At 31.7% G+C, this 23,376-nt stretch overlaps 1 protein-coding gene across 1 annotated transcript; it reads right to left on the bottom strand.

Moving 5' to 3' along the window:
- Window positions 1-895: 895 nt before the first annotated feature.
- On the bottom strand, window positions 896-23,066 carry LOC111058300 (ras-related protein Rab-8A). The gene is made up of 5 exons (XM_039425709.1): window positions 23,052-23,066; window positions 18,090-18,196; window positions 14,799-15,003; window positions 13,776-13,916; window positions 896-4,331 (listed from the first exon to the last, which is right to left on the bottom strand). The coding sequence occupies exons 1-5, from the start codon at window positions 23,064-23,066 to the stop codon at window positions 4,236-4,238; spliced, it is 564 nt and encodes a 187-aa protein (XP_039281643.1). The 3' UTR covers window positions 896-4,235.
- Between the last annotated feature and the right edge of the window lie 310 nt (window positions 23,067-23,376).

Here is a 23,376-nt window from a genome sequence, read left to right as displayed (position 1 = left end):
ACTGCTTTTAAAAATAGCGGGAGCTATTTCTAGCGCACGGGGGCACCCTACTTTTTATTGAGCTACCGACAAACTTTAATAAGAAAAACACTAAAAATTTTATACTTTCTTGATTAAAGTTAATAAATGGACTTTGAAGCGAATTATGCTACCCCTTGATACTTCAGTAAATACAGTTGTATGGGTGACCACTTGACAAGCCGACAGCACCCGGTAGTTCGGAACCCACCTAAAGCGCATTGTCTTGTAATCATAATCCTTCCCATTAGCCATACGAAAGCATAGAGATTTTAGGCAACAACCTCTGTGAAAGAAGTGGCTACAGTATGAATCCAACTAAATAATCTAAGAAACACAACCTTTCAAGGGTCTTCTACCGACATTTCTCTATTTCAAAAAAATAATTCACATTCGATTGAATTTTATCGTATCTATGTAGACCCACTATGAATGGTAATTGCGAGCAGATATTAGAAAGATTTATTAATGAGATACGGTAGTAGGTAACTCAGATTAATTTTCTGAAATAAGGGCTATCCACCTCATTGATAATGAACTAATAGTTCAATGTTCTTTAGTTCATAAAATATCAATTTTTCTGTTAAAAAGAGCAAAGAATGTACCTATGTTTTATTACTAATTTGAACAGTAATTCAATTACTGTTTTTTGTAATAATCCAAATAAATGAATATATATAGAGAAACATACATTAAATAACAATTTGAATCTATTCAACTCTATTTAAACTCTGGTTAATATTTCATAGTTTGAAAATATCCAAATTATCGTAGGATGCAAGGAAAAGGGATTATGATGAGCAAACAAGATTAATAATAACGAATTTAGCTCTAAAATTGTTCACCAATGAGACAACAGATAAATGAAACACAGTTGTAAAATGCATTCGTCTTTTTATTTCTACTTATACAAATGTTCTGACAATTGAAAATTCAACTGAGTAATTTTAAAAAGAGGAACAGGTCTTCAAAGGAGAGAAGTAGGCAATGTTTATTCACGTGCAAAATTGCACAGGTTAGATAGAGAATTTTATATTTAAAAAAAATGAATATTGCACATCCTGTTCTATTTTACAGCACTAAATGAACAGCAAAAATACACTTTTTAAAGGGAATTTTCAGAATAGACAATATTATTTCTGTGTTGACCAAAACAGTTAATGGGTAACAGGTGATGTCAGGAATTAGAAGGAACAACACATTTCTGAAACGACTATCTTCCTTCTGGTAAAAAACATCACAATGCACTATTTTGAATTTTGCAGCTCAAACAAGGGATTTGCTAAGAAACTAAGTACGGTCAGTAATGCGTTCAAGTGAAATCATGTTCTACTGCACGGATTCATACCCACTGTCTTACTTCAATGATAAGATCACAGTCAATCGTTGGAGTCAAGTCAAATTGTTGGATGTGAAGTGAAGAGTAGGTAATCATAACAATGTGTTGCGTTTTCAAAGCCACATCACTGTTCAGCAATTGACTCGCATTTGAGAGTATCATTATTTGTATAGGGAGTTGAAGGGAATAACTACGTGTCATTATTATTTGTGTAGGGGTTCGAAGACAATAATTTTAAAAATCACCATTAATATTTATTTGTAACGATCACCTTGTTCCACCATGATCACAATAAAGTTCAAACCAGATCTAAGTCTTCCATTTTCCTATTACAGTCACATTAAACCACATGACAAATACGAACGTTTTAGAGAAGTAGAGATGTCTGATATTTCAGTCATACATTGTTTCAGTCGCTCAATAGCATAGGCCTACCTCTGTTTCAACCAACATTTCAATAAATTTGTACAAGAATTATTATTGATTCTAGAAAGTTTTGCTATGCTTTTTGCCGGTATAATTTAACTTCAATGAGTATAAAAAACAAATATAAAAATACTATACAGATGTTCATTACAAATATGTATTATAGTATTAAAATAGTTCAATAAAATTAGGATATTCATTCAAATGAAATGAGGATTACAGTTTATATTATTTAAAGCAAGAATCAACAATAATATACAATCAGTCCAATTAGCCTATTTGTGTCTTGAAACAAAATATAAATACTAATTTACATTTCTATCCACCATGGAAATTCGTTTCTACGAGTATCGTTACTCATGATGAAGAGTAACGCATTCAATTGCTCTATTGCATCAATAGAGCAATATCAAATAAAAACTTTATTATTTCCACAAAATTTCGTAATATTATTTATCATTTGAATAGGTTAGGTGATGTGAATACCAATTTATAACTAATAATTTACAGACGTAGTACATAAAATTCAAGAAAGTGTAAATTTTTATTCTAATTCACAATAACAACCTATAACTCTTCAACGATGTTGCTATTCCATAAGTCATTTTGCAAGCTAGTGAAATGTAAGGAATCATAAATTGAACACTTGTGTGACTATTGAAATCTCTTATGACTAACTGGCACTGCTTTGTTTAATAATACTGTTTAAAATTGTTATCTCAATTTATTCCCTATTTTACTTGGTTAGTTCTTTCAATTAGAATAAGAAAAGTTTACTTCTACATTCATCTTAAAATTTTATTTGGTTCTTTAGTTAAAATATGACTACTATGATTAAATTACGAATTTTAAAAGAGATACTTTGCAAAAGAGAAGATATTTATTAGTAATTAAGACACAAATAATATAAATTTTACCTGACATTGTTCAAGTTCTAATTTCATTCTCAGTAATATAACATTTATATTCTTCAATATTATTTCACACAATCATAATAATTTATTATTGAAACTTTAAGATGGACTGAGAAAGATTACATACCTAATTAGTAATACTGATGTAGATTTTAGATGGGAGTGTAATCAAGTAATAATGTTGAGGACATTTCCTGTATTTACAAGAATATACTGGAAATAAATTGCAGCTGAATGATCTAACAGATATTAAAAAAAATATTCTGTAAGACAATTTACATATTCAAATCAATACAAATATCAGTTTTACAGTAAACAAATTGAATATTGGATAGTAAAAACAATAAATATTGGAATATAAAAATAAACACAAGTGAAATATAAAGTATTACAGAGCAACACTAATTATTATTGATCATCTCATTTCATTATTGATATAATTTATTAGAATTCGATATGACGGTAAATTTGGAAAATTAATTAATCATAGAATAATGCATTTTATAAGGAATATTGCGATCAAGAGTCACTAATGAAGAAATTCAATGAATTCACAGTGGATGAATATTAAGTTCAATTGATAATATTTGAAAGAACTTCAAATAAAATTATAAAAAGTAGTTGGTAATTCAATAATACAATAAAAGTCCAACCATACAAGAATAATAATAATTTATTTAGTAAGACCTGAAATATATTTATAATTTAGATCCTAGACGTAGAGCATACAAAAATAATATGAATAATAAAAATATACAGAACAATAAATTTTCCCTACTGCCATAAGATCTAACAACCAACACATTAAAATAATTGAATTGAAAGTTTAATCGATTTACAAAAAAAAGAGTTATGGATTTGAAATAGTATTGGATATGAAATATCGCAATCCGAGAATGTAACATCCACAAAATAATGCAGTATAGGAAAAGTTTTTATCAATACAATAATTGAAAATTCAATAAATAGTTCAACAATTTATTTATTATCCTTGAATGTATGATTCATCTGTTTTTAACCTAAAGCAGATTAATCAAGAGTTACTAGTAACTTAGATTAGTGATGTCTCAAAATTTATTAAATCATGAATGATAGAAATGAAATTCGTGATATTCATGGCGTAACTACATCACTTTGATTCATGTTTCATATTTGGAATAATTGATCAATTATTTATGGATTATGATTGTTCAGCCATGCACCAATTATTCATGTATAAAAACGCACGTTCGAACAACATGAGTAATTTACTAATTGAAACAATACCTGTGGGTAGAAAACTTCTTTAGAGTTCCGGTTGACAGTTGAACAAACATTATGGAATAGCACACCGTGTGTTGACCGCGTCGACTCTAAACATTTTCACTAAAACATTCCATTCTCTTTTATATTTTATACAAAGACACAAAGCAGATAGAGTCTAAATGAACAGAACACCAATAATGATCGACGAAGAGTGTGCATCTCGCAATCACAGAGTCAATTTCACACTTTCGCACTGCGGAGAGGGGCAGGGACAGGGGTGGGGAGAGAGGGGGTCAGAGCAGGGAGCAGCGCGACAGCCAGTTCTGTGGTTTGCGGCTCGGCTCTGAAGGCTTCAGCTGGTGGCCTCCCTTCGGCGGATTGCTCGCTTCCTAAACATCCACATTTTACAGTAAATAAGTAGCAACAATAATATGCAATTCAATTAAATAATTAGCACCATATTGTGGTGTTCTAGAGGGGTATACTAGAACCGAGAAAATCCATAAGAAGTATAGTTTTGAAACATTCAATTAAATTTTACCCAGGGGTGCCTACAGTGTTTGACGGGTATGAGGAGTTTGAAGCAGAATGTGTCATTGAAATTCTTAGCGCAGGGGTAGGAGCTCCACCAAAAAGGTTCGGAAGAGTTCAAAATGATTTGGGGTCCCCTTTTTTACGGGGATCGCAAATACGAGGGTCATTTTTTCAACCTCCAATCATATATCATACAACACATAGAAGCGGTAGGGGGGCGATTTTCACAGAACTGAACAACTTATCATCCCCACCAAACGCCATGTAATCGATGCGGCCAGATTGTCAATTGTTGTCGAGTTATAGAGCCAGAAATATGGCCGCCTCAATTGAGTCTACTGCCAAGTGCTAGTTGCGTGGCGTTACTCGTTTTTGCAAGTAAAAGGCAATACTTCAGCATAAATCTATTGAGGAATGATACAATTTCACGCAGAAAACATTAGGAATAATGATTTTGTGCGTGAATGCTGTCGGATCATTGAATAAGATAGTTGAAATGACTTCCGGAATCGACGTGATGAAAGACAATTCGGCCTCTTAGTGCTGGTGGCAACCAAACGGCTTATCCAGCTAATCAAATGGGATAATTTCGATCACCCACCATACAAACCTGACTTGGCCACTAGTAACTCATTAACTTATATCTTTCCCCCAAACTTGAGTCGTGACTTTGAGGACAGAGCTCTCACACTATAGAGGAGCTCCAAAACAACGTCATAGCCCTCTTGAACTCATTTGGCAGCAGCATTATTTATAAACATGATTTTGGAGGGCTAGTCCACTAGTATGACAAATGCCTCAATCTTAAGGCAATTTATGTATTACGGCAATTAACGTATCCTTTTTTAGTGGAGTAGGCATTTTGCATTGTAAATTTTCTATTTTTGGTTTTATCTCTGTATACCTTTTATTTATCATAATGTAATTATTTCATCCTTGTTTTTCATCTGATGGGCTACCGTAGCAGAAAAAAATTATTTTCTTTTATTTTATAATTAATTATGCTAAGTATATTTCTAGAGCGGAGCAGCCTTACTCCTCTGAGTATTTTTAGTTGTTTTATTAGGAGTAGTACAACCCCCCCCCCCCAATCGGGCTTATTCCTAGGGATGTCCACTTTTATTTCTTATTTTTATAACTTTCTTTGTTATTTTGTATTATGTTAGTTTGTTTGTGAAATAGATGAATTGATTGAATTATGTTGAAGAATAATCATAGGTTCAACTTTTAGGGCCGGTTTCCGAGCTCGGGATTTAGCTAAGACTTTAAACAGCTGGAGTCAGAAAATTGGCTTTCCGAAACGGGGCGTAGCACTACCTCCGTAAACAAGAGGTAGTTAACGGAGGTAGTGGGCGTAGTCGCAGTTTCTATGATAATCTTTATTTTCTCATTTCTATAATTAGTCCAGTCAACAAAGAGATATCCGCTCTTGAAGGTGAGTCATTAAAAAAAAACCCTTCTGCCTCCAATTTTTTCATCTTCTCGGCATTATAATTTTTTGAACGATTGATAAAAAAAATCCGTGCTGATTATGAGCTGATAGAGCATCAAATTATCTTCAATTTGATGAATATTTTCACTATTTCACGCATTTCCCTACGACTGTTCTAGCAGTTTTAGTGTTGAGAGTGAAATTTTCTGTTCAACAAAAAAAGATCAATAATTGACAATTAAATTTGGAGGGAATTTTTGGAACATAATTTTCGACTTTGCAGCTTTGTTGAGACTAGTTTGGGGGTGAGCATATCAAAAATCCCAACCCCTACATCATATGCTAAAGGGATGAGGGTGGTTTGAAAGTTGCATTTTCCACTTATTACTTACATGGAAACAAAGTGTTCTATTGACATAATAAACTACATAAAAATGAAGCTTAATAAATTTCATACAAGTTTTGTTTGGTAGAGGTTTTCGATAAATCCGATACTTTTCGAGATATTTAATATGTTCCAAAGTGCTGCATTTTCGAAAAACCAGTTTTTCTTCCATTTTTTCGCTCTTTCAAGTCGTATAACCAATTGATGGAACAAGAATGTGCTAATTACGAGATTGTAGAGCAATAAATTATCTTTCATTTCATGTATAATTCGACTATTTTACGCATTTCCATACGACTGTTGCAGCAGTTTTAGTTTTTAGTGTCTTTGTTTGGTAATAAGTTTAGAAACACCCCCTGTGTTTAGTTCCGCAGACGTTCCAATAGGTACTCAATATCAATGTTCACACTGCCAATTTATGATGACAGAATAGTGTGATATTCGAAAAAAGTCACTTGTTGCAAATCTTGAGAATTGACATTCAAAACTAAAAATGCAGCAACAGTCGTATATGAATGCGTGAAATAGTCGAATTATCATGAAATGAAAGATAATTTAATGCTCTACAATCTCGTAATTAGCACATTCTTGTTCCATCAATTGTTGGAAAGTTATAAGACTTGAAAGAGCAAAAAATGGAAGAAAAACTGTTTTTTCGAAAATGCATCACTTTAGAACATAAAAATCTCGAAAATTATCGGATTTATCGAAAACCTCTACCAAACAAAACTTGTAGGAAATTTATTAAGCTTCATTTTTATGTAGTTTATTATGTCAATAGAACACTTTGTTTCCATGTAAGTAATAAGTGGAAAATGCAAATTTCAAACCACCCTCATCCCTTTAGAACATGATGTAGGGGTTGGGATTTTTGATATGCTCACCCCCAAACTAGTCTCAACAAAGCTGCAAAGTTGAAAATTATGTTCCAAACATTCCCTCCAAATTTCATTGTCAATTGATCTATTGTTGCTGAACAGAAAATTTCACTCTCAACACTAAAACTGCTGTAACAGTCGTAGGGAAATGCGTAAAATAGTGAAAATATACATCAAATTGAAGATAATTTGATGCTCTTCAGCTCATAATCAGCACGGATTTTTAAAAATGACTCACCTTCAAGAACGGATATCTCAGAAACCATGAGAGATATGGAAAAATGTAGAGGACAAAACTTGTTGGTAATTTTGTAAGCTTCAATTTTGCACAGAATACAAATGTTCATAAGATGCATAGTTTCAGATATATATGCGAAAAATGAAAATTTGTACTTTCAAACCCCCCCCCCCTTTAGCACAGTGGGTAGGTAGGTGTGAGGACTTTTGATATGTTAATTCTCTTACTATCCTTAAAAGAGCTGTGGAGTTGAAAATTATGTTCCAAACTTTTCCTTCTATACCTTTATTTAAGCATTCGTTGCCTGGACTGAATTGGAAACGTTTTTCCTTGACGAAAAGAAACATTCCTAAATAGCTGAAACTTTACACTATTCTATTTTGTGTTCAATTTTCTATTTTTTCGAAATTTAATTCAAAAGTGGACTGTGACTCGGTGGACCCCGTTTCAGAAAGCCAATTTTCTGACTCCAGCTGTCTAAGCCTACAACTTAGTGAAACAATTATTCTATTATATACATTCGTATTATATTTATGGTCAATGGGAGGTTGAAAAAAGAATGACTTTCGTATTAATTGGGGGAGTTGAATTTTTTGCTCTGCAATTGGTAGGGGGTTGCGGCATCATTGGCCTTGGGGGGGGGCACCCCTTGTTTTACATCATTAGTTCTTCCTGAACAGAATTCTCTACAAAAGAAACCTTCTAATATTGGGTTCAAGAAAATAATACTTAGTACAGTTGTTATTGGTTAAGTAAATCTTATGAACTGTACACAGCAGAGATGTCAAGTATCATGAATTGGATGAGGCGAATTAGGCGAAAGCATTGCCGAAACATAGTGTGTTGCCGAATATATTAATGAATCCAAGTTTGATAGGATATAACTTGTTTTTTATAAAATAGTAATTATTCAATCAACATCAAATGGAGCAATATTGATAAGTTTTCCTAAATTCAGTGAAGATATTTACCAATAAAATATGAAGAGTTGAACACAAATTTTTGTTGTAGAATACTGGAGGATAAAATGAGGTAAACGGTATGACTAAATAATCGGAAATACAGTAATAAAAACTTTTATAGCCTGCCAGTATGTTGAAAAAGCCAAGAGCTGATTAATTTAATTATTTATTCAATTCTAGGAATAATATACACTTAATAAAAATCAAGTTAAATGTTTAGTTAACCCTCATCCTATTCTGATCTGATTTGTAATGAAAATCATTACAATCTAATGATATACTCTTAACACTCTAAAAAGCTTTCGGCGAATCAGAGCAGACTGATGGGACTGCCTGCTATGTCACAATTATTTCAGTCTGCTGGCGCTGCATCAGTCATCAGTTGAATTTGAATAATCTTTCATCTCATCACCAACGCATATAAGTCAATATGATAATACCTTCATGTACCTGAATGAGGCCTTTATTTCATTTATCAAATTTTTCTCATTTATACGCATCTTGGAAATTAATTTAAGCTACCTTACATTCAATACATTAGAGAACGTAGTTCTACAGTAAAGATGAAGTTTCAATTCAATTACTGTACATGCAATGCCGGTTTACTTCAAATCTATGTTTTCACTTTCTCCATGCAAGATTAATGCATAACATTTGGCAAAGAATTTCCACTATTGTAATTATTTTTTAACAAACAACATGCTTATACGCATGTACACAAGCGTTTAATAAATCTGCCGAAAATAGCACTGGAAATCTGTTCTTGTAGTGTGAATTCGCAAAACATAATTGAAAATTAATTTGCAACATAGATGACAGTATTTGCTTAAGAAGAATTTGTTCGAGATACATAATATTATAGTACAATAGAGGTATTCTCCTTGGATATACATTATGCATTAAATAATTGAGTTGAGAAATAAGTAGTGTACATTGAACATTAAACCTAGAATACTGTATATCTTGAAGAGATACAACAACTCAGGCTAAACATTGACAACACATAAGGTACAACAAACTATACAACCAATTGTTACTAATACTGCTTAGTATTAAGTCAAACTGTTAGTAGTAAAAACATTTTATAAGTATGAATGAATAATATCAACCTTAACTACTAACAAATAGATTGAGTTAATTAAAAATAGTTTTCACACTTATCAAGTCAATACCACAGACTATCCAATATTATTAAGAGCATTTAATGGGCGATACTGCGAATATAATTTATAATGTAAGATTAATTTAGGGTTCAGCGCTATTATTTTTCTATTTTTTCAAAGACAAATGGACGTGATTCCACTCTCGAGTAGAAGAAGAAAAACTCTAGTTGTCTAGATATGTATGGACTAATTGAATCTTTGCTTTGAAAGACCTCAATGTTTGTGTTTCCAACGGTTACGTCTAATGAACGACAATAGGAAAAGTAGTCCAATGTGCGACGGTCTTTGCTTAACAAATTATTACTTTTTAATGGGAGGTGATAGATACTGATTCAATCATTATCATCAATCTATTTATAGCGGGCTACACATAACACTACCCATTTACCGCTTGTACCCTTCCCTCATTGTTCTTCTTTAACAATAGAACCCTTTACTAGGGTAACTAGCAGTCGCACATTTTTCAATTTATTTATTAACGTATCATACAATTTTAACAAAACAATTACAATTATAAAATGAATATTAGAGCCCACATAGACTATTACGTCCGTATGTGGGAGCAGTTCTTAAGATTAGCTATGTTACAATCAAAATATTGGGCTGTACTGCGATAATTTATGCGATATTTTTATGGAATAGGTTATATATGATATATTTTTAGTATTAATTATCTAAAAAGTCAATTTAAATTCAAGGAGGAAGAAAAGATAGACCCATTGGAAGAAAAGTAGGTAATCGGCCTGTAATAATACCGATTTTTATAATGTATTAATAATTATTATTTTCATCACTCCAGAACAGCCGGAATCGCTTTTTGCAACATGTATTTGGTAAGAAAAACAAACTAAAATTTCAAACATAAGGTGATTTGATTAAATTCTCTGCACCCTGCCATCCAACATGCATTAACCATTCAGAGATTCTGCGCTCAACACAACAGTGACTCGTCCCACCCCAGTCTCAACTATTTCTGGAGGAAGGTTTCTATACAGCCATTGCGAAATGTAAAATGAATTGTGCCTTTGCAAACTGATACTAATAGTAGGATTGAATAAACGTGACATTGTTTGGTTTCTGGTTAGATGACTGTGTTGAATTTCTCTGAAAAAGTGTCATAATTGAAAATGTAAATTACTAAAGTTTTTATGAAAATCTGCTCAACATTCATTACTGGAAATATATTGAATAGTAGATTGGTGGGAAAACGCTGTTTTTTGTAATATGGTTTTAATGATGAACGTGTGGGCGACCGACAGAGGCTCCAAGACCGCCAATGACGCACCTCCCCACGCCAGAATGCCATACTGCAGCAAAGACTGCACATACGCAAAGTACACTGTCCTGCAGCGATGCACAGTAAGCACTTGGCCCAGCCGTGAGAAGGCATACATTAATTTTCTCAAACGGTTCTTCAGCCCCTGTACATGAGGAACCCAGCTTAATTTACTTTCCACGATGACTCCTAAATATTTATAATGAGCAACCCGTTCAATTATGCCACAGCCGCAGGCCTCCGACTGAGGATCGTCACAAGTGTGCATCCTTAGCACATAGCGATCACAGTCAATATCTTGTCGACCAATAAATGGAAGATGTTTGGTTTTTAATATTAACTATAAGGGAGTTATGGCCAAAACAATTTCTAATTTTGGCAAGATCATAGAATGCATGCTTTTATGCCTCATCCCACGTGCAGCCCTCAGATACCACAGCCGTATCATCCGCAAACAAGACAGTTTCCCTTTAATTTACAATTTGCTTATATTATTAATACAAATCAAGAACAATAGAGGGCCCAATGTACTGCCCTAGACTACTCCGTAATAGTTTGCTAAGAGATCCATTGATTGAGACAATTTGTGAGCGATTCCCTAGATAACTAGTGAACCACTCCAATTCTCTATTTCTCACTCCTATTGTTTCTAGTTTTTTGAAAAGTTACTATGTCCTATCAATCGCATCAAAAGCTTTTGCTATATCTAAAAATGTTATCAAACCCTTCTTCTTATTTCCTCATTTTGTAGCTATTTCTTTGGTTAGGTCAAACAATGCATCTGTGGTGCTTTTGTTGGTAATGAATCCATATTGTTCGTCTGCAATAATATATTCCCTAACAAGTTATCTTGTGAGCTGAACTTTAACACATTTTTCTATTATTTTACTAACAACTGTAAGAAGAGGGATTGACCTAAAATTGCTTATTGTTGACTTTTTTCCTGCTTTGTGGATAGGGATAATTTTTGCTGTTTTTAATGATGTTGGAAATTTTCCTGTATTGATACTCAGGTTTATGATGTGACATTGAACTACTTCTATCATCGCTCATTGGACCACACCTTTTCAACGAGTTGATTTGATAACCCTAATCTTTTCAGGTTTGGATTGCGTTCCACGCTAAGTTCAGTTATGCTGATCATGAGTGAAGCAACTGAAGTATGAAATTAAGTTTAAAAGTTTACAACTCAAGAACGTAATTCATCTGAATTTTGAGTTCCAGCTTTGATCTACAAATCTCTCGACTACTTCCTCCATGAATGTCATTTTATTCAACATAAATTATACAATAAATTTGAAGAGGTTACGATATTTTTTAGAGGTGGATAAAAAGATAAAAATGAAATTTAATTAATTTTTGATCATAGACAAGTCATGCCATTTGGAAAATTATAAATTTAGGCAGGAATGCAAATTGTTATGATTTTTATACAATTTTTTATATTTTTAAATATATTTTTTTACAATTTTTTAAATTTTGTATAAACATTTATACGATTTTTTGCATTCCTTTCTTTTAGGCAGGAATGCAAATTGGTATGACTTTTATACAATTTTCGGTTGTAATCAGACAATATAATAAAATAGCTCAGCACACAAAAGAGGCTTATATTAAAATTTCTACACAATTACTGCGAATATATTCTATATAAGTCTTTATATATACTGTATAAAAATTACTACAAAAACATGCATGCTAGCTAATCAATTACGCTACAGGAAAAAGCTGCGGGGATGCTATTTAAAAGACGCAAACACGTAAAAAATTAACGGTACACAGAATAGCACACACAGAACGAGTACTTGAAATACAATTAACTCACGAACACAGGATATCTTTACCTTCTTCATTGTCAACGGGAAGGATTTGGAAAAAACAAAGACATATTTGTTAAAAAAATCAATGAGAGAAAAATATTTAAAAATTAAGAAATGAATGGAATAGTAATTTTAAAAATTGATAAAATCTTCAAAAATCGAAGTGGATCACCAGACAAAGCATAGCTAGAGTGTATACCACAATAATTCCAATGCGTCAAGAATAATTAATGTACTTAATGTTTTCCACAAAAAAAACCCAAAGTGATTCGATAGTATTCCTTCTTATTAGCATAAAACTCGACCATCAAGGAATTTATCAAAAATACGTGTTTAAAATGTATTTATACTCTCCCAAAAACTCAAGAAAGGTTCTTCCTAATAGCCAGCACAAATGCGACTTTCAAATTATCTTGCTCAGGGTTTTCAAGATGATACATTTTCGTATATCTGTGGTCAACTAAATAAAATATTGTAAAAACATATTATATTTTAAGTATGCTAGGTCGGTTGTTGAAGATTCCTTGGCTATATTATTAACAAACAATGTTGTTTGATAAAGTGCTGCTTGCACAGTATAAACCTTCTTTTTACTTCAATGGTAAGTAAAATTTTGCTTGAAAAAACTTTCAATGAAAAAGTAATAATATCACAATCTTATGATATGACACAGTTTATACAAAAATAATGTTGTATTATACTGCTTTCAGCTGTTGTTTGTGGGATAAAACGAAAGTTATAACTTAGTCAATCAATAAATTTCCCCAACAAAAGCTCATTTTGCAGGTAATAAGATTTTATCATTTGAAATTATAAGGCCAAGAAAACAAAGCGATCAATTATTTCTCCCGGTGAAAACCACCTGTTTCATTCTACCTTAAGCTCCATCATAATATGAATTTCTATTCGAAAAGCCAATTTACTGTGCCCAGTCACCAATGAGGATAAATGGTTATTTGTGAGAATTTCAATTTTGTGCTGCGTTAACTAAGTGCTCATGATTATTTTGGTAACAACAAGATACTAGATAAGGAATCACATGATCTATTTCATTATATGAAATAACAAAATTGAAGTTGATCCAGGCATTATTATTCTGCCTTTACTTAAAGTTAAGATTTTTGATGAAAAAATATTATTCTTACCAGTTTCTTTTCGGTTTTTGTTTTAATATCTCTAGCCAGTGTGAAAAATGCTTCTTCTACATTAATCGATGCTTTTGCGCTTGTTTCCATAAATTTGATGCCATATTCAATCGCCAATTGTTCGCCTCTTTCTCTTGTCACCTGGAAATCGGTGAAACTTTAAAAGATTGCACTGATAACAGATATTCAAAATATAACAACAAACACCGTATACTGTTGCAAAATACATTTCAAAATTCAATAACAGTTATTCCACTTTTTCATCGAATAAAATTTCAATTTATCATTGAATACATTAATATTATTCATGATATTAATCATGATCTTCATCGATCAAGTAACAAGCGATCCAAACATTATGCTTAGGCTATTATCTGAATACATGAATTATTTCATCATTGGACATGGATTCTATTTTTCTCAATTATTTCTTGATTGGACATTTCAATTAATAAGTTTATTTAATTTTTGAATAAATATTTTTCAAAGTAGCTCAATATTTTACAGTTTGTAATCTACAAAAAATCAAAATTTTATGTTTATATGCGTTTACATGGAAAATTTGACTAGTGGAGGAATCCTAACCTACTTTTTGAACAGCGTCATCGTTGCCTTAGTATTCAATTACCTACCAATGTTTTCAGATCAGTGTTGTTTGTTACATAATTATGAATGCAGAAATCATCAGGGTACACGTCTAAGCGTATAATGCATCTGATGCATTAACAATTCTTATAAAAAAAATAAAATAAAATAAAACTAAGGAAATAAAATCTAACTTGGAAAATACTCAAACAAAAGACAGAATAAAATTGTATCAACACACTTATAAAGTTTTTTATCAAGTGAATTATTTGGCAAAAATTTGTTGATGATTTTTTTTTCAAATTATAATGATGTTACATTGGAAATTACGAGCCACAATACCAAAATAAAACTAGAATTCTTCGTTATTAGATACGGCACTCGGCATTGAGAAACGAAGTTGAACCACAAACTTGAATAGGGTTGGTTAATACTCACTTGTCTTTTCTCAGTCAGTTCACATTTGTTGCCGAGTAGCATTTTTTCTACATCTGCTGACGCATTCTCTTCGATGTTTCTGATCCAGTTCTTGATATTTTCGAAGCTCTTCTCGTTCGCGACGTCGTACACCAGCATGATTCCCATTGCTCCCCGGTAGTAGGCTGTTGTGATTGTCCTGAACCTTTCCTGACCCGCTGTGTCCCTGCAAACAAATTCAAACTATTTATAGAATACCAATTACTGATTGAAAAAGATAATTTAAAAATGCACTAGGCCTACATATTTTTCGTTAATACACTGCATAATATATCTCACAGCCTATTGATGCAAAGATTTTTCTGTTTATATAGAAATATAATAAATAAACTTGAAATAAATCGAAATAAACAGATTACATCGATAAATCGATTGAATGAAATAAATCGCATAAAATATATTTGATGCACTATATTTTCTGTTGTGTTTATTTTTTTATGTAACTTTTTTATATTGTCTTTGCATTTGTTTTGTGTGTTTAAATAAGTTGAAGAACTAAATTTCTAATTGTGTGGACTTCGGTAGACAAAAGACATGCGTGAGTAATAATGTGATAATTTAATAAATCATAAATGTCATGACAATCGAACACAGCGCAACGATAAGTCTGAGGTAGCGAACATTTTTTTCATGATTACAACTTCTAGAAGAACATTTGCAACGAATATTCAACGAATATTACTCAACGCTCCAATATTCACATAGATAGTATTCGTTTTTTGACGTTACATCTATAAAATAACAAACATCACACAATATAATGAACATTAATTATTATCGAAGCAGTTATGAAGAGACGGGGATTTTGATTATTAGATTCACAATAGTGTTTAGATGTAACCAACTGATTAAAATGTTACTATTTGTCAAAATAATAGTTTGTGATTAAATAAATTGATGTACAGAAATTAATTTATGTACTGTATCAGTTAACACTCGAGTTCATCTCTGAGAATGCCTAACCAATAAATTCACATTAGATCAAACTATTGAAAAGCTCAAAATTATCCAATTTTTTTCGCAAGTTAACAAATTCCATTGTTGATTTTATATCTAATTGGGAATCAACTACCTATACAAGAGATTATTGAGGCTATTCAAGCAATTAAAATCCTAAGGACCTGAGTTAAAAATTATTATAATATTAATTTATCTCTTTTATAAATCATTATATTATATCTTCGTCCTCAGGGTTACATTAAATTACAAATGAACATGTATTACTATTTAAATGTATTACTAAAGTATCTATTGGAATTGCAAGTAATAATAATACGGTATACTATTAGTTACTAAGTAGCATTTAGGTTCATTAGAATTATTTAATCGTAGACAAGTAAAAACGAGTCCTTTAGAACAATATATCTGATGGGAGTATCCAGCATAACTAAAATAAGTTGTGTGTTACGAAAACAGAATTGAATAACACATGAATTAGACACCCACTTGAATTCAAAGGGAGAGGTAGTTTGGATGCATTATATTTATGTGATTACGTTTGTTATGGGGGGGATTAGAATCCGATTTAAGAGTGACTCATAGAGTGCATCATGACTTCGACCTTCATTAAGCCCAATCTTCTCTTCTCTTCTCTATAGGATGCCGGAATTGTTTGATTGGGAGAATGAGTCGAAATTTCCAAATTTCCTAGAATAAGAAGCTTATTATCCGGTAATTCGTATCTGCTATAATAGATTATCTGTTAAATTGGATGATTTCAAAATAATTGATATCAAATGAAGAGAAAGATTCAAAGGGATATTCGATGAAAACATTAATGTATTTCAAGATATTGTATAGTTTATAGTGATAATGTACTGTTTGTTATATTGATTTTGTGTACTGAGTTTGAATACTCTCCCGTAAAAATATTTGCAACCTTTTAAAACTAGTTGAATGATGCGAAAAAATTTTAAATTCATCAAATTGAATAGTCATCCAATAGAGGGAACACGGACAGCAAATGCAAACGGAGTGTTTAAACTTTAAAATGAAAGAGAGAGTGGAATTGAATTAGCATAAAAGAAAGAGAAAAACTGCGGAGCTAATTGTAAATTTACGATTGACTGGTTAAGTGGTACGAGTGGTGATTGATGCTACTGCCAGAAAAGCTGGTTCAGGACGACCAAATTCCACAAATTGCACCAACACTTCCAGCTGCGACACCCTAAATCAAAAGCCACATGAACGAAAATAATATTATATTAATTTTAATACATAGTTATTAGTTTATGATATATACATATTATTGTACTAGCAGGTTATCCGTGCCACTGAGGAAAATTTAGTGTAGTAAAATGCAATCTCCTTAGGCCCAGGAAACATAAAAAATAGAATAATTAATTATAATTTAGTCAAAATTATTACTTGGGTAATCTTCATCAGAGTAGAAAATTTTCACAAAAAAGAGTTAGATTTGTCTCGAACCCGCAGCCTTTCATTCAATGGTCACGCGTGCTACCAATTACGCCACGGATTCACTTGGGGAAAGCTCTGTTTGTTTGGGCATGGGCTTTGGAACACAAATTGAATAGACTTATCATTCAATTTTCCTAGTTTTAGTCAAATGAATAATGAGTGAAACCATTCGTATTTTTCAAATACTTTATATTATCATTTTTCAAAATAATGATAATAGTTTTGTTAGATGAAGATTTTCGTTTTTTTAGATGTACTGCATGTAAATATACAACTACTGTATAGGTAAAGTAACCTTGAATGATGTGTAAATTGTTCACCCTTTATCGCGTGTTTGGGACGTAGTATCCAATTTCATGAAGATATAATGTTGAATGAAAAAGGGCTATTTGTTACAATTGAATGGACAGAAAACAAACAACTTTTCCTCGTTCCATATTTATTCGAGGAGACGGAAAGAATAGCTGGAATAACGGAAACTATCCATATAGCATTTTTTTACATGCGTTTTACACAATCTCATGAGATGACTATTATTCAACTCTGAATTCATGACCGAATTGATGATCTTCATCATGGATGTGATCTAATTCGATTCCAGCTTTCATTTTATTCTTGAGAAAGACGAAATTTGATGGACTTAATAATAACTGCACGTGTTGTTCTATAAATTTAAAGCCTGGGTTTCAGGAAACTTATAAATCTAATTAAACCTGTAGATTTATCAAGTGTCCTAGATCAAACATGGTTGATGTTGACAAGAAACTAATCTTGAATTCCCTGATTTAATTGAACAATGCAAAACTAAATATAGAGTTAATACGTAACACTTACCATATTTGCAACTTTATTTTCTTTCCATCGAGCTCTATCGTTCTGATTTTGAAGTCGATTCCTGCAACAAATAGTTTGTTTGAATATTTCGCAAAAAAAACATTTTTCTTCAAATATCATCACACTACTATTGGAATATGAATAATATTAAGATTCCAAGAATTACCACATGAATAATTTGAAGTCAAGCATTGTATTAGAATTGAGGTTCAATTTAATAGATAACTTAATAGTGCACACTCCAGAAGGATAAGAGGTAGAAGTAATTTCAAAAGAAAATAAAATATTAATACAGATGATCAAGTGAAATTGATTTGATTCAATTATAGTAGCCTAAATAGAATTTTCAGTACCGATAAACTCCTCCAAGTTAGGCCTATATTATATCACATTTAGGAGTAGAATAAGAAAATAATTCAAATGTTATTTCAGTGGGATCTTATAAAGTGGGAATATTTCCCTTAGCAAAGTTTACGATGTAGATAATAAGATTACAGTATTTCAAATGTATAGGCTACAGTTATTTTGGGACGGAATAAGATTATAAAGAAAGGATAGTACGATTCACTAGCTTTTTTATAGGTCGAGACAGCAGCTGTATAATACGGCAGGATCCTTCATACCACCAGCTCTCAACAAATAAACCGAGTTGAAGAGGTCTTGGCTTTAATTGAACAAAGTTTTAATGGCCGGAGTTTCTCGAACGAAGAACAAAAAACGATCACCATGTGTGTGCTTGTGTATGTGTATTTACATGTTGTAAACAGTTGTTATTTCCTGGAAGCTTATTTTGATAGGCTACGATAATATTCAGTTGAGTGCCATACAGACAGACACATATCATTGCAACACAAAGATCACAGCATTCCAAGCAAAAGAGGGAAGATACTACTGTACTGATGTCTCAATGCAACGATTTTCTCTCAAAATCGTTAGTGATTCTCGGCAGCAGAATGTGTTCGGTGATTAATGAAGGGTTTTGCCTGAAAACAGTGAGAGTGGCAAACTCTGTTTTACTGTTTTCGTACACCATTTAGGAGTATCCTAATCCTAGGAAAAATGTAATTTGTATTCCATATATTTTGAATTGTTACAATGAATTATGAAAATTGTTCAAGGAATTCTGTAATTTTTCAATATGAGATTTTACAAGAATTTTACTGAGAATGTACTGGAAGTATTTGAAGGAATTAAACAAGGATGATATTTCCCAATAAAAAATTGTTTCGTATTCTTGTTATAAAACCTGGAAATAAATAATTTTCGCTGAGGATAGTTTTGCTGTAGGTGCCTATATCTAAGCCTGTTGTGTCATTTCAAAAGTGTTAACTGTACAAATATAGCATAAATAAGTAAATATACCGTATCGCGAATTGCGTTTAAAGGGTTAAGCATGATCAAGATCTAGTTATATGAAAAATAATCGATGCATAACAAACATTATTATAATAATGACGTTGTCGATCCATGAATAAAACATGATTTCTGAAACATTCTTGTAAATTATTTCTTTTACACTTATTGTTTTTATTGAAATATTGATAGAGGACAAAACATTATTATTATCTAATAAAGTGATTAATAAATATTTTGATACTCCACAATGTTAAGAGAATATTCCATTTAGATTATAGAATTATTCGTTTCCTCTAGAAATCTCCATTAAACTAAGATTTCCTTGTTACAACATAATGTGCCATTTACAAAATCCCAACAAGTTGCATTTTCGTGAATAAAACGTGCACTCTCTTTAACAGGTGTGTGAGAGAGAGAGAGAGAATGAGCAAATCTTGCTTTCATCAAACTGACTTGATCATTCCCAAGTTTTTTTCGTAAAAAGCAACAGTTGATATTCTAGTATTGGCCTGAAAACACGTCAAACACAAGGTAACTAATATTACTGAAGGATATTAAGAAGGTTCTGGTCAAGGATAATCAGTTCTGTGATCTGCCGAACAGGTATGAGATATATACTGGTATCTAATAACAGACCCAACTCAGCCCATCTCCAGCTATGTACAAAAAACATATAACCTCTGAAAATTACCAGCGAGAAGCAACCTAACTGATTGGTGATGATGATACATTATAATACTGAAACAATCAAATAGATCGTAGATCTTAGCCTATAGCCTTAGCCTTATCATGTCACTTATTTCTACTCTATACTGTTATGATATATGATGTTCGCATATCAATAAACTACATCAAAAGTTCAACATATTTAAAACAAATTATATTTAAAGCAAATCCACTTGAATAAGTAGGCCTAATTTATTGCAAATGTATTGTTGGTTGTCAACAATTTGCAATAAAAATAAGAGATATTTCATTTTACGCTATTATAAATTAATAACACTATCAATAGCTAATTAAAAAATAACAATAATACATTCAAGATGGGATTATAATTTTGTTGGGAATTTATGTGAAATAGACAAAAACAAACCTCAATAAGTGGATAGAATTTGACGAGAAGGATAAAATTGGTATGGAAGATTATTATAACTTACATTCGTGTTGTATTTGAAGAATTATTCATTCGAAGAAAATTCGTTATGACTTTTTAAGGTCATAATGCCATAATTAATAATTGAACCTAATATAATTCAGTAATATTCAATCTTATTCAAGAGACCTCAAGCTAGAACGACACAATTTTAATGCTTCGAAAATGATTGAGTTTATTATAAATGAACATAAAATGAAATTATAAGATTGAATATGTTTCCAAACTCAACTTGGTATTTCTCAAGTATTTTTTTCTTAATAAATCAAGTTAGATAAATCATCACAAATAATACAAGCAGAAATTACGTTACCTCATTGTATACAATATATTTAATGTAAAAAAATCCATTATCAAAATACGATTTTTGATAAATTAGTAATTTTGACAATTTTCAAATTATTTTTTGTTGGTATATTATTTTAGTGATTTTACTTTCTCTCTATCTATTACTCTCCCCAATGGCGCTACAGCCCAAATCAAACAATAGCACGCATCCATCCATCCATCCTTATCCTACACCGCTCTTTTCCATCCCTTTACATTAGCATCCTTCCTCACCCTATCCTCCCATCACTCTCTTGGTCTCTTTACTAATTTTACGGTGAAGAAAAATGTATTATTTGATATCAAGTGATGATATAAATATTTGTTTTATAAACTTGTACTTTGAAAGTATTGAAGTATTATTGACTTGGACTATTTACTTTAGTAAATTATTAGAAATGAAAGGTCTTAAATTGTTAAATTTATCTGTGACTGGAGATGATTTGCTCTCAAAGTTTTTTATCAAATCATTTATTTATTCTACGTTTGTGGGTTTCAAAAAGATCGAAAAATGATTGCATGAGAGTTATATTGATTGAGGAATGGTTTTAACGTCGGGCATAATATTTTCTTTGCAAATAAATCTCATACTGATGCAAAATTTTCCTATAGAATCTTTGATTACAATTTTGGGATTTTTTCAATTTCTAGGAGTTCGGCAGTACGGTACTCTCCCAAGTCTTTTTAGGGTTGTTCCTCGAATTTCCTATTGGAATGGTCTAGTTTAATTTTTTATTAAATTATTCAAGACATTTCTGTAGACCTTGTAAGATATTGCTCTTCAAATATAGTGAGGCTTTTTAACCAATATTTGAGTAGTTTATCTCTTTTTTTACCTTTGGACCACCAGACCGCTGGTGATCCAAATTTTTAGGGGTCTTTTCGTCCTACTTCATTTCATTAATAATTATTTCAATCATTTTATCTATTATTATCCTCCAAACCATTGTATAGAGTTCCAGTTTGAAGTTAACATTATCAGTAAAACTCGTTTTCCAATAATACCCAGAATGCCACTAACGACAGGACAAGTGTGTTGAACATGTGTGAACATATTTATAGTCCGTGTAAAATAAGTTGAGACTTGGCCCTCCATACGAAGAAATTACAAGATTGCCAAATCGTATAAAATTGCAACTTTCTCAAATTTCCAATTCAGTCTCCTCTTATGATGTCCATCAGAGTAAATCCTCTGTCCGTTTGTATGACGTGACGGTTAATGGCTGTTGGGGAATTATTTGATAAGATGATTAATTAAAGACTACTGCAACTCCGTCTACAACTAAAGTTTTCTTGTGTTGACAGTGCCAAAAATTGCTTTGAGTGACTTTTGATTGGTTTTATATAAATACAGAGTAAATATAAGCATTTATAATTTGAGCAGTCTGATTTCAAATTACTAGTAGTTCTGTGAACAGTAGACCTCGCGCAGTTATAAACCACAGCTTCCTCTTATACTGTACATCAGAGTAAATCCTGTATGTAGGTCGTGTCGGCGAGATATCGGTATGAAAACGGCTAATGGCTGTTGGGTTTGTTCGTTGTATCAAAAATGCTAACATCAAAAGCTAATCTCCTTCAAGACATACTGGCAACGGGTCAGCCCGAGTTGAAAGCAGAGAAAGGCCGAGAGAAAATAATATACTATGTTGTTTTAGTTATCAATCAATTGCATGCAATTAATAGTGCATAAAAATTGCATTCAATGACGCATGCAATTAATAGTCCACACGCAAATTTATGATGAATAATTCTATATTCAGATTTTTTTGGTAATATTAGTGTTAGAAGGAGACTCCTTTTCCTCCTGTATTATCCTTAGAATGCAAAATTTCAAAAATCCTTTATATATATATATATATATATATATACACGTCGATGCGAAATTCAAAAAGGAACATAACTGTCAAATTTCAAAAACATCTATTGCCGCGTTTCGCCGTAAATCCGAAACATTAATAAATATAAACATACAAACATAAGAGAAATCAAAACCATTGACTTGAATCTTAGACCTCACTTCGCTCGGTCAATAAACGTTTTCATAATATGAATAGAAACAATAATTAATGAAACAAGAATGCTAAAAAAAATTTCGTCATTCCTCTGTCTTTTTAGCCACTTACATATATGTCTTTCATTTCACCTCAAAAAAAAAAAAAAAAATATTCGGAACCAGTGAATTGATTCTAAAATATATTCAAGTTACTATAGCATTAGAAAGACACGAAACTTACTGAGTAATGTTTCCAAGGTGCAATAGAGATTGGCGAAAGAAGACATTACTGCTGTCTGTCACATCTCTGGTCAATTAGTGTCTAATTATCAATCTGCATAGCACATTCACAAATCAAATAGGAAACAGGTATTATAAATAGTTGAACGGTGTATTTTAAACGCATCAACAGAGTGATCTCTTGATAACAGTACACTTGTTCAAAATACCGCTGA

This window comes from Nilaparvata lugens, chromosome 4, assembly GCF_014356525.2.
Source record: "Nilaparvata lugens isolate BPH chromosome 4, ASM1435652v1, whole genome shotgun sequence".
NCBI lineage: Eukaryota > Metazoa > Arthropoda > Insecta > Hemiptera > Delphacidae > Nilaparvata > Nilaparvata lugens.
Note: the sequence above shows the minus strand (reverse complement) of the source record. Positions and strands in the feature narration are given on the sequence as shown.